General features: G+C 32.8%; 2 protein-coding genes across 2 annotated transcripts; one reads left to right on the top strand and one right to left on the bottom strand.

Moving 5' to 3' along the window:
- Window positions 1–1,180: 1,180 nt before the first annotated feature.
- On the top strand, window positions 1,181–1,965 carry LOC126682887 (uncharacterized protein At4g04775-like). The gene is made up of 2 exons (XM_050378655.2): window positions 1,181–1,470; window positions 1,590–1,965. The coding sequence occupies exons 1-2, from the start codon at window positions 1,276–1,278 to the stop codon at window positions 1,878–1,880; spliced, it is 486 nt and encodes a 161-aa protein (XP_050234612.1). The 5' UTR covers window positions 1,181–1,275; the 3' UTR covers window positions 1,881–1,965.
- Window positions 1,966–2,090: 125 nt separating this feature from the next.
- Window positions 2,091–6,453, bottom strand: LOC126680193 (uncharacterized). The gene is made up of 5 exons (XM_050375251.2): window positions 6,266–6,453; window positions 4,311–5,884; window positions 3,147–3,398; window positions 2,899–3,066; window positions 2,091–2,772 (listed from the first exon to the last, which is right to left on the bottom strand). Exons 2-5 carry the CDS (start codon window positions 5,832–5,834, stop codon window positions 2,446–2,448), a joined length of 2,271 nt encoding a protein of 756 aa, XP_050231208.1. The 5' UTR covers window positions 5,835–5,884; window positions 6,266–6,453; the 3' UTR covers window positions 2,091–2,445.
- Between the last annotated feature and the right edge of the window lie 5,422 nt (window positions 6,454–11,875).

Raw genomic sequence — 11,875 nt, 5'->3', positions numbered from 1 at the left:
GTGACAATGATTTGGACATCCACAAATGGACAGCGTGGCATTTTAGGTTCGGAGGGTCCGATGTGAATTTTTTTTATGACGTTAAGGACTTCCATCGAAAAAAAGTTCATTAGGGTCCAAATTCAAAACCGAACCAAACGTGAGGGTTCAATCTGTACATTTGGCCTTTAATAATTGAGTATTAAAAAATGAATTTAGTTTCAATTTTTTTTTAACAAAGATAAATTCATATTAAATAAGAAGATCATAATACAAATATGAAAGCCATATAACAACAAGCAAATATATGGTCTTTCAAATACTCTAATCTAATAAGAAAATATGAAACAGTAAAAAATACAAGCAAAAGATAATAATAAAAAATGAAACTTTTTATCTAGATGGGAATAAAAAAAATTAGAAAAATTAAGAACCAAATGCCGCTAAGGTGAAGCAACGAAGAACAAAGTTCTGTTGGAGCGGCGTCTTAACTTGATTCTCGATCGACTGTGGCGTCGTTAAACCGCTTGATCCTTTAAAGTTTCAAATCTTATAGACACATTCTTCATCATGAATTTAAAGTTAGAAAACCATCAACAACCATCAAAATAAATATTAAAAAAACAACTAAAATAAAACATTGAAGAAAATCTTCAATATTTAAAGGTTCATGAATCATCATCTAGAAAATAAGTTTGTAACATGCAAACCAAAAAAACTTCAAAATTTCTTCTTTGAATCATAAATCCTTAACATCAAATCACAAAATCTTGATAAAATCAAGATTTTTCAAAAAATATCAAAATAAATACTCACAAAAGCACACCAAACTCCATTTATGAAGTAATTATTTAAAATAAAAACAAACTAAAAATGAAAATTAAAGAAAAGAGTGGCGAAGGAGGTGGTTTTCCGGCCAAAAGTCCAAAATCCCACCCCTCTAAATTAAGTTTGTTGGGTTTTAAGACTTAAGTGGCAATTTGCCCCCTCAACTTGTAAGGGATGGGCAATTAGCACAGAAATTAACTTTATGTGCAATTTACTCCTAAACTTGGCTAATTTGAGCAATTTACCCCAAATCTCCATCTAGCTCAGGGCGTGTGTCTCACGCACAATAAACAATAATTTCAATTAAAAAAAATAAATCTAAACGTTTGTTAACGTTGACTAACCTATTCGCTGTTAACTTTTATTATTATTCTAAAACTCAAAAAAATTCAATGGACTTTTCCATTCTCACAAAACCCAAATATGTTCTTCTCCCATTGAAAACCTAACAACATATCAATATTTTCGATGTCTTCTTCAAATTCTTCTTCACGATGCACATCAATTAGAAACCCACAACGTAATTATCCATTTGTCGAAGACTATGACGAGTTTATTGAAGTTTATTGCTCATGTGGAGAATTAGTTCGAAGAAGAATTTCATGGACAGATGATAATCCCGGTCGAAGGTTTTATGGGTGTGCAAGATACAGTAAAAAGCAGGTATTGTTACGTTTTTGTTCTTTTTAATTTTAATTTTTTATGTTAGGGTTTTGGGTATTTGGTTCTTGCTAAGTGATTAATTTTTTGAGTTTTTTTATTGCGAGTTGATTTCAATTCAGATGAGGAAGTGCACAAATTTTAGATGGTATGATGTTGATTTTCCAGAAAGGGCTAAGCAGGTTATTAGAGATTTTATGAAAGAGGTAGATAAGTTGAATTCAGAAAATGACCTTTTGAGAGAAAAAGAAGATGAATTTGGAAGCAGTAGACTGAGAAGGTTGGAGATGGAATTGGTTCAGTTGAAGAATATGCTACAGCAACAAAAAAAAAGCAGTGTCAAAATTCCATTTCTTGTACTGATGTTTACATTTATTATTTTAGTAGCCATTTATTATGTATGTCAAATTTAGTTAGTAATCAATGGTTGTAATTTGTGAGGTTATTACATCAATTATTTGCATCAATGGTAGTTGCTTGAAAGATTATTATTATTCATTGTTTTTTCTGTTTATTCAGCCTATGCTAGTTAATTTGTTTTTTTTTGTTTGTTCATACCATTATTAGTTCAATCTGGTACCACCGAATGTAACCTAGCACAGTACATGTAAGGATTAACATCATCTGAAAATACATAAAAGCTGTTATAAATCATAAACTAAACCTGCAAATTGTATTTGAACATACTATAAAACACATGTTTGACCTGTGCACATAAGTTGCATATAAACTTACAATAATATAAAGCAATGTCATATGTGCATTGTTTTCCAAAAACAGGACTCCCCTATGCACGTATAAGCTATACCAAAATCAAACTAGTGCAGCTGCAGATTACAAAAACCAAAAACAAACTCAATCTGCAATTACAGCTAGATGTGTTTTAAGAACACAAAATTAAGCTGTGCAACTATGTTGGATTCAAAATAGACCTAAGGTCCAGCAAAAAGCAAAATACTATTCTTTTTTTTTCAAAACTCATGGCCTCCATGTAGGCCTAGTCTTTTGCATCTTATGTGTCCTTTGTGCATCTGTTGTTTGATTGCCCTCTTTTGATTGAGATGCCATTGCTGCTTGTGTTTCGTCACTTGGATTTCTACTTCTTTTTGCTCTTTCAACATCAGCTTGCAATTGATTCACGGTAACTGCTGGACTACCATCCCACCTCAAGCCTGGTGACTTAAATCTTCCATATGAGGGATTCCCTTGATATGAAGCTGGTGGCTGTACTAGTCCGATAGTCCTCATTTGCTCTTTGTCATATGAAACCTTCTCCTTGTGGAAATTTTCTAGGAAAAAAACACTCTGCACATCACACAAATTCAATTCAGCATATATACAACAAAGATTAGTTAAATAATCACATAACTGCAATAAAATATTAACTTCACACATTGCCAATTGATAAACATTAAGAGCATGATTACTTACATCTATGGATGCCCTTCCTCCTTCAAAGATAATCCCAGTAGGTTCTTTTGCATTTTTCTTCTTTTTGGTGCTTGCTTCTTTATGTTCTTGATCTTTGCTTGTAGTTTGAGACTCCTTATTTGCAGCTCTTGTTAAAAGATCTTGTACAATGTTCTCCGAAGACGGTACCTATGAAATGAACATATATATTAACGATATGGCAGTTAAACTATGAACAAAAATCACTTATTATAGATATAGATACTCACATTCTCTGGTTTTTCATAGTGGAAGTAATATTCCTTAGCTATTTCAGCATCAGATTGGTTCAAATTTTCTGATGTAGGATTTCCTGAAGTTTGATTGGTTTGAGCTTTGACGCGGTTCTTACAACCATTCTTATTGTGTCCATATTCACGGCAAACACTACACTTAATCGAAATCCCTTTCTTAGACAATTTTCCGGCTTTCTTGGGCTCATCCGGTTCCTTTCTTCTATTTTTTTTAGGTCTGCCCCGTGGCTTTTGGAATTGGGGAGGCTCTAGAGGAGGTAATCCAGTTCTTGGATATTGTTTCTCATCCTTGAGAGGCTGTAATGGAAAAGAGTATGCCTTGATAAACTTCTCCTTCTTGTACCAATCATCACAACAATCCTCTAAATTCAGCCCTCCATGATACAAAGCACATATACCATGAGGACATGGTATTCCTGTTAGATCCCAAAATCTACAAGTACAGCTTCTATTTGCCACAGTGATTGTATGAGCATCTTTCCTTTCAGAAATCTCAAAACCTTTATCACCATTCCAAATCATTTTACACTTGAAAGCTCTTTCCATATTTGACTGTAATCTTGAGATACAACTAGGGCTTATGTTGGATATCCACTTGTTAGAAAATGTCATCCTAATAGAATTTCTAACCATCAAATCCTTTCTAATCTTCTCTAACATGCTCAAAATGTGCAATTCCCTAGCATCTAAGATGATACTGTTAAAGCTTTCACACATGTTATTATCAATAACATCAGACTTAGATCTAAATTTTTGAAAGGCCCTACACCATGTATGTGGAGGATAAACCAATAGATCATTAACACAACCTGGTGCAAGCCCATCCAACTCCTCTAAACAATCCAGGAACTTCTCATAATAGGTGCTCTTAGCAGTCTTCCAAAAACAATTCTTCAAATCTATTGTTCTCCATCTCTTTCTCCAGTTTGCAAACACATGCATTGCACACCATCTATGCTCTGCATTTGGCAAATTTTCTTTCACTGCAGGTAGAAGTCCCTAATACAAATATGACATAAATACAGGAAGCCAAGTAAATACACTTGCACACCCAATAAAGATTACACAGATAAATAACATAAATAAATAACATAAATAAAAAACCAAATCAATAACAGTAAAGGAAAAGAAAATGCATACCTTTTGCATGTCTGTCACAACTACAAGTCCATCTCCATCAGTAATTTCTAAATCAGTTTTTAATAGCTTTATGAACCATGTCCACGTCTGTTTATTCTCAACTTTAACGACCGCCCAGGCTATAGGAAATTGCTGATCATTTCCATCTCTTCCAACAGCTGTCAATAATTGACCCCCACATTCAGTTTTTAGGAAACATCCATCCATCCCAATCACTGGCCTACATCCTTGCTTCCAACCTTTCTTCAATGCATCAAAACACACATAGAAAAAATCAAATTGATTGGTCCCTCTTATAGGTAGTACAACCACTGTAGAGCCTATATTTGTTTCCCTAATTTCTTGTGCATAATCATGTAGGGTAGCATACTCTTTCACATAGTTCCCTTTTGTCTCTTGTAGCACCTGTTGCTTTGCCCTCTTCACCATGTAGTAACCAATTTCAAACTTCAAGTCCTGCTTAGCCATTTCTCTTAATACAGTAACCCTAATTGAAGGTTTATTCTCAATGACTTCTCTTAAATGGAATGCTAGATACTTAGATGTAATCCTTCTGTTGGTGAATGATTTCATGCACATATGTTTAGGAATGTATTTCTTGATCTTAACATCACCTGTGTTGCCTTCTTTGCTCGCAAAGCATAGCCAGGGACAGTTTTTAAAGCAACAAACAGCCCTCACTCTATCTTTTTCATTCCTAACAAAGTCTATGTCAACTCCCCTAAGTATAGAATATTTTGTGCATGCTAGTTTAAACTCTTTCATATTCTTGAACACCATACCTACAAGAAATGATTGTGCATTCACATTCGGGTTGTACAAGACTTTTCTTGTTTTCTTAACTCTCAAAACAGAATTTCCTTGATTGTCAGCTTCTTCATCTATACTTTCATAACCATCATCCACATTTTGATACTCTATATCAGAACCCACTTCTTCAAGGACAGCACGGTCTGGGTTTGAAGAGACTACTTCAGGTTCAACAGTATCCTCTTCATCGCTGCTCTCAAGATCTTCAGCCTTTTGTTCTTCCGCATAGGTTTTCTTTTTCTCTCTAGCTGATGCTAATTCCTCATTCTCATCATCTGTATTTGGACCAATGTCTACATCAATGTCAAAGTAACCTAGATCTTCATAATCACCCATTACTTCCACATTGTGACTATCGGCATCTGTCAACTGGTTTATAATTTCAGGATGATCTACTGCGTGTTCGCAGTACATATCAATAGTTTCTCCATTTTTCATTGTGTTAAGCAATTGATGCATCCCACTATCATCATAAAAGTATATAAGATCGCAATCAATTTTCCCCCCGGGTCTAAGCCACCACAATCTAGGATAATTTCCATAACCTACCTGAGCCACCATATTAACTATTCTACGATAATTCAGCTTATCAATATCAAAAATTTCATAATCTTCCATCTCTCCATTTGAGTATCTCAACCCAGGGTCCCTAACAAACTTTCCACCATGATGCACTCTCACTAAAAAACTTCTACTATCACCAGCAGTAGCCATGCTAAATTGATCAATTCCTTTAAGTTTTGTGTCCAACAGCTCGCATACGCCTGAACCAAACACCCATCAGATTATAAAACATGTAAAACAGAAATATCACTAAATAAAGCAGAAATTAGCAACCTAATTAAAATTTGAAAATCATAAAGTTAATATGGTGTTCAGTATTGGTTTTGCATAAAAATGATATTTTTATATTCACATGGTAGCTCATCCACATGTCCACCACATGGTAGCTCATCCACATGGTAGCTCATCCCACCATACTTGCTATACGTATGATAAGTATAGAACTGGAAATTCAAAAAACAAGTCTTATAACCATAAATTTGAAAAGAACACAATGAATGCCCAAGTCCTATTTCAAAATTCAACGAACTCTAAACTGGAAATACCAACAAACTCCACCATTAAAAAAATTAGACTCATACCTGTTTGTCTTCTTTCAATATATCGCTGCTTTAAACTCTCCAAACCCAGTTGCTTCAACAAATTATAAAACCCTAAATTGATCAATTCTTTAAAGTTTTGACAAAAACCCTAAATTGCAAAGAACAGTAAAAACCCTAAACAATAATCATTTTGAATAGAAAAGGAGAAGAAACGGCGAAAAAACTAACGTCTGTTGGTCTTTGTACAAGAAAAAAAGATAACCTTAATTTTTAATTTATTTAACACATTTCACTTGCCTAAGAGAGTGCGTGAAACACACGCGCTGAGATGGATAGAGATTTGGGGTAAATTGCTCAAATTAGCCAAGTTTAGGAGTAAATTGCACATAAAGTTAATTTCTGGGCTAATTGCCCATTCCTTACAAGTTGAGGGGGCAAATTGCCACTTAAGTCTGGGTTTTAACTAGAGAAAAAGGGGAGAGGTTTTTAGTTAGTTTTAATTTATCATTTATAAATTAATGAGAGAAAAAAATAACATATAAATTATATAAATTTAAAAAAAAGCAAGTGCATGCTGATTATTTATGTTATCTTGCCTTTGATGTGGGGGAATGGCCCCCTTAAATTTAAAATCCCTTTTTTTCTTCAAGTCCACTTAGATGAATGATATATAAGTATATTTTGATTTAATGTGATAATTTTTTTATCATTTTGTTTATATGTCATTCATCTAAGTGGATTTGAGAGAAATGGAAAGGATTTTAGACTTTATGTGTGTCTGTTAATAAAGTTTTTAAAACTTTGACGCATATTTATTTAAGGCGTATTTGTAAAATGGATCTCCATGCTTCACTTTTATGTCTATTTAATTTCAATGTTCGGAACGTTATGAAATAAATTCTAATCTTTATTATTTTTATAATTTGTAGTTCAAACCGTTTTTGGACAATTTTGTCCATACATAGCAGCCATATTAAATACAGATATTGACATATTAAATCCCAACTTTTTAAAAAAAAAATCTAGTCTTTCGTTTTGTTTTTCACTTTGTAGCTTAAGAAAAGAAAAAAAAACTACCGGAAAAATAATTCGGACTATAAATTGCCAAACAAGAAAAGCTTGGAATTAGTTTCGTAACGTCTTGAACGTTGGGATTAAATCGCTATAAAAATGTTGGTGATTTGTTTTGCCAACTTTATTTAAAAGTATTTTTTTATTTGGCTAATTACTTAAAAACCACTCACCTTATAACTATTTTCATTCATAACATGACCTAGGAAAATTTTCAATTGTAACTTATTTTCAATTTTTATGTTTTATCTCTACCCTAATGAATTGAATTGACATATTTTTTTTTAAAAAAGTGTTTAAATTCATCCTTCATTTGTATTATTTCAAATAGAAAAAAGTATAATATAATCTTTCAATTTAATTGTTTTTAATATTTTCATCCTTATATTAATTAAATTGTAAATTTTTAACTTTGAGGTATAGATGAAACATAAAAATCGAAAATAGGTTATAATTAAAAAAAATTCAAAGTTGGTATAAATGAAAAAAAGTTATAAGATAGGTGGTTTTTAAATAATTAGACCTTTTTATTTTTTTTTTAGCTTTGTCTTCCGAGACTCGACCATAGACTAAGATCTTGTTTGATTGGGGTAAGTGAGTAAGGGAAATTTAACTTTCCGGAAAGTAGCAAGATTTTTTTATTTGGTTCAACTTATACTTGTTACTTCCTGAGAAGTTAGCAATTTGACTTCCCTTTAACTAGGGAAGTGACTTCCCTAGCCAAATCTAGGTAAGTAGAACTTCTCTAATTAACTTGATAGAAAATACAACTATATCCATACATTCAATTAGCCTAGTTAGTTATTAAAAATAATATCGTCTTTAACTTTTAATTAATTACAATCAAAATACAACTTCCCGGAAAGTTAATAAGTAAACACAGTAAAAAATTATCAATTTGCCTTTTACTAACTTCCTCAGCAATTAACTTTTTGAAAAGTATATTTCTCGGAAAGTATACATTTACGAACCAAGGGCATTTTTGGGAAAGAGAATTATTAGACGTTGTATAAGGGGAAGTAGAGGGCAAATAAATAAGTAATAGGAAAATGACATTTGGACTGCAACTTGCAAGACAATGACAGAAAGAAGCCACTATTTTAAAATCAAATGATTCAAACGGAAATGAAGGATCACTTTACCCTCTGAACTTGACACAAAGTATTAAAAACGTCCAAATTAGCAAAATATGATCACTTTTATCCTGAACTTATTAAATTTGATACAAAACCCTCCTCCCCACTCTCACCTAAAAAAGTGTGATACACTCTCCGATTTTGATAGTGGTTTTGTTTTATCAAGGTGGTTTTTGATAAAAAAAATGTTAAAAATGGTCCTAATTGTTTTTCATCCCTTTAATTTAAAACTTTAAATAACAAATTAATTCTCCAATTTTAAAGTTTTTATAATTTTTTTAAATTTTAATATATTAATAATGTTATAAAACCAATAACCGTAATTAAAATTATACACTCAAAATTAAATGGACCCTTCGGAACGGACTCGGTGGGTCTGTTCATCGTTTTTGTAAAATAAAAATGATGAACAGACTCGGGATTTATCCATCATTTTTGTTTTGTAAAATCAAAAATGATGAACAGACCCAGACCCAAGGTCTATTCATCACAAAATGATGAACAGACCTTGGGTCTGTCCATCACTCTCTTCCTTAATGGAAGAGTTTCTCTTCCATTAAGGAAGATGAACAGATCCATCTGTTCAAATCTGCTTTTTGAGAAAGAGTTTTTGATTTTTTGGTGTTTGATAGACATTGAATATTTCGATTTAGTGTCCATTTGAAATTTAATTCTAAATTTGTGCTTGGGTCCACGCGTTTCGCATTGTAGCAATGTGGAACAAGTGGCATTACGCATTGTTACAATGCGGAACGTGTTAATCAGCTGATTAACTTAATAATCAGCTGATTAGAAGCGTTCCGCATTGTAGCAATGTGAATCACTGCTTCTCCCCATTGATCGGGGAGTACTTTTGTCTCCCCAATCATTGCAATGAAATAAAAAAGAATAACAAACTATTATAGAAAATGACTTTAACAAACGGTATGATATTAATTTTATGTAACCAATGACTTTAACAAACGGTTATAAAAAGGGTTAATTACATATAAAATCACTATTTTTATAAGAAATTGCAAAAATAACACGACCTTTAAAACGTATCAATTCAGGGCATCACCTTTCATTTCTTTTCAAAAACAACATAAGCATGTTTTAGATAAAAATTTGCTGACTTAGACACCCGAAGAGAGTGTCACGTAGGGGTTTGCACACCCTTAAAACCAAATTAAACCACTCTTAAAACCCCTAAACCAAATTTCCCTAATTTGGAGTATGGTTATTTCGGTTCGGTGAACCGAAATTTTGGTTTTCATCGGTCTGGTTTGGTCGGTGAACCGAATTAAAAACTTAGTGAAAATTAAACATTTTTTCATTAATCAAGTAAAACTTTAAAAAATATTACCCTTTCAATATTTTGAAACAGTTTCATAAAATTACAAACTGTTTACCTAAAAATAGCCTAACTTGCAAATTTACATATCAAATTAGTAATTACAATTACTAAACTTTACAAATCATATAGGCTATACAAAAAAAAACTGATTCAGGCATTCTAAAAAACTGCAGTGAATCAAAATAGCAAAAAATAGTTCAAAAACTGCAAAATAGTGCAGTATGCATTTCAAATGCAATGAATACTGCAATCAATCTTGATTGCTTCCAAAATATGCCTCCACCAATCAGTTTGCAAAAGAACACATTTCCTGCAAGTACAAAAGAAAACCAGAACAAGTAAAGGGCAATATCAACATACAGGAACTGAACATACAAAGAAAAAACAGAAAACAAGGCTCAGACTTCAATTTTTAAGTCATATATAACTCAACTTGTTTAAAAGGCAACATTTTATGTCGCACAGTTAATGGTTAAGTATATTTACAACTTTCAATGGTGGAAGCTTCATCATAGCCTTAAAAGACATAGTACTGACTAATGATAGACTAACATAAAAAAGTTTCAGAATCATAACATAATAATGATCCAAAACAAAAAGGTAAAGATAGATCTCATCAATGTTAATTGCTTAAGAGGGCTCAGATTGAAAAGTATATCAAACAAAACACTAAAGGTCATAAAAGGTGGCAACAATAAAAAATAAGTGCCTCGACAGTTACAACCTATAGTATTCAAAGTCATTGACAGTGGAAGCATCATCATAGCCCATAAACAAAATACAGAGAAATCTAACAAGGTCAGCCTAATCACATGCCAATCTATCATTTCAAGCAGCACTATTCTAACATGGAAACACATAAACTTAGCAAGAAAGTTCATCACAGAAGCAGCAAAGGCTTCCACCAAAAGAATAGATCAGAGAATAAACAGAGAATAAACAGAAGGACTTCAAGACAAACTATTGATCATTGAGAGCATTAGCTGGATCTTGAAGACCTGAGAAAAAAATGGAACCAGTTAATGAAAATTACAACTATAAAAACTTAAAAAAATCATGAGAAAATTAATTAAATTTTACCTTCTTCATGTTTCTCCAACTCTAGTGTCTCCTCAATAGAGACTGGCTTTGATGGATCTCTTAGCCAATCCTGAGTACAGACCAATGCCTCCACTATTTTTGGAGTCAAGCAACTCCTGAAGTCATCAAGGACTCTTCCTCCAGTGCTAAAGGCTGACTCTGAAGCAACTGTTGAGACTAGTACTGCAAGAATATCACGGGCCATTCTAGAGAGGACTGGAAACCTCTCAGCATTCAGCTTCCACCATTGCAGAATATCAAATTGGGCATCATTAGCAACAACTGCCGCACTTAGGTAAATATCTAAATCAGTTTTTTTTGCTACCATCCACACCACCAGTCTCTAACATTTGATGCATATATATCTTTCCTTCAGAACAAAATTAGCTTGGGAGGATTGGCCAACAAGTTCTGCTGATTGGCCATTTCACCTAGTAGTGGCTAATTCTTTCTTGTAAACCTCCTCATAATTATTGAAGAGTTCAACCAGATCCTCCATTAAACAAGTAAACAAAAACTTGCCCTCACTACAACCATACATTTGAGTCAAAGTGTACTCCATGTATACAATTCTATCTCGGGGGTCTAAAACATTTGCAAAAAAAATCAACTTGTTCATTATTAAAGGATCCCCCCAATACTTATCAAATTTTCCTTTCATTTCAATGGCCATTGAACTTAAACTGGAATCAGGAGACAGAATCCAGTCTTGTAAAATAGTTGACAAGTCAGAAATTTCATTCAAGTGGTTATTAGAGGTCACATAAAGAGAACCAGAAATTCTCAATGTCATTTTGTAAAAACACTCTTAAAACACACATAATTGCCTAACATTATCCCAATCAACCTTGTTAGGCACATCATCACCTAAATCTTTTCTAAATGAAGCTTCCACATCATTATATTTCTCAAATACATGCTGATACATACAAGCAGTGTGCAACATCAAGTATGTTGAATTCCATCTAGTTGGGACATCTAGACACAAAGAACGCTTACATTGAAAATCAAGTGTGTTTTTTTTTG

Source organism: Mercurialis annua, linkage group LG5, assembly GCF_937616625.2.
Source record: "Mercurialis annua linkage group LG5, ddMerAnnu1.2, whole genome shotgun sequence".
NCBI classification, from domain to species: domain Eukaryota; kingdom Viridiplantae; phylum Streptophyta; class Magnoliopsida; order Malpighiales; family Euphorbiaceae; genus Mercurialis; species Mercurialis annua.
The sequence above is the reverse complement of the archived record's forward strand: the minus strand, read 5'-3'. Positions and strand labels throughout refer to the sequence as shown.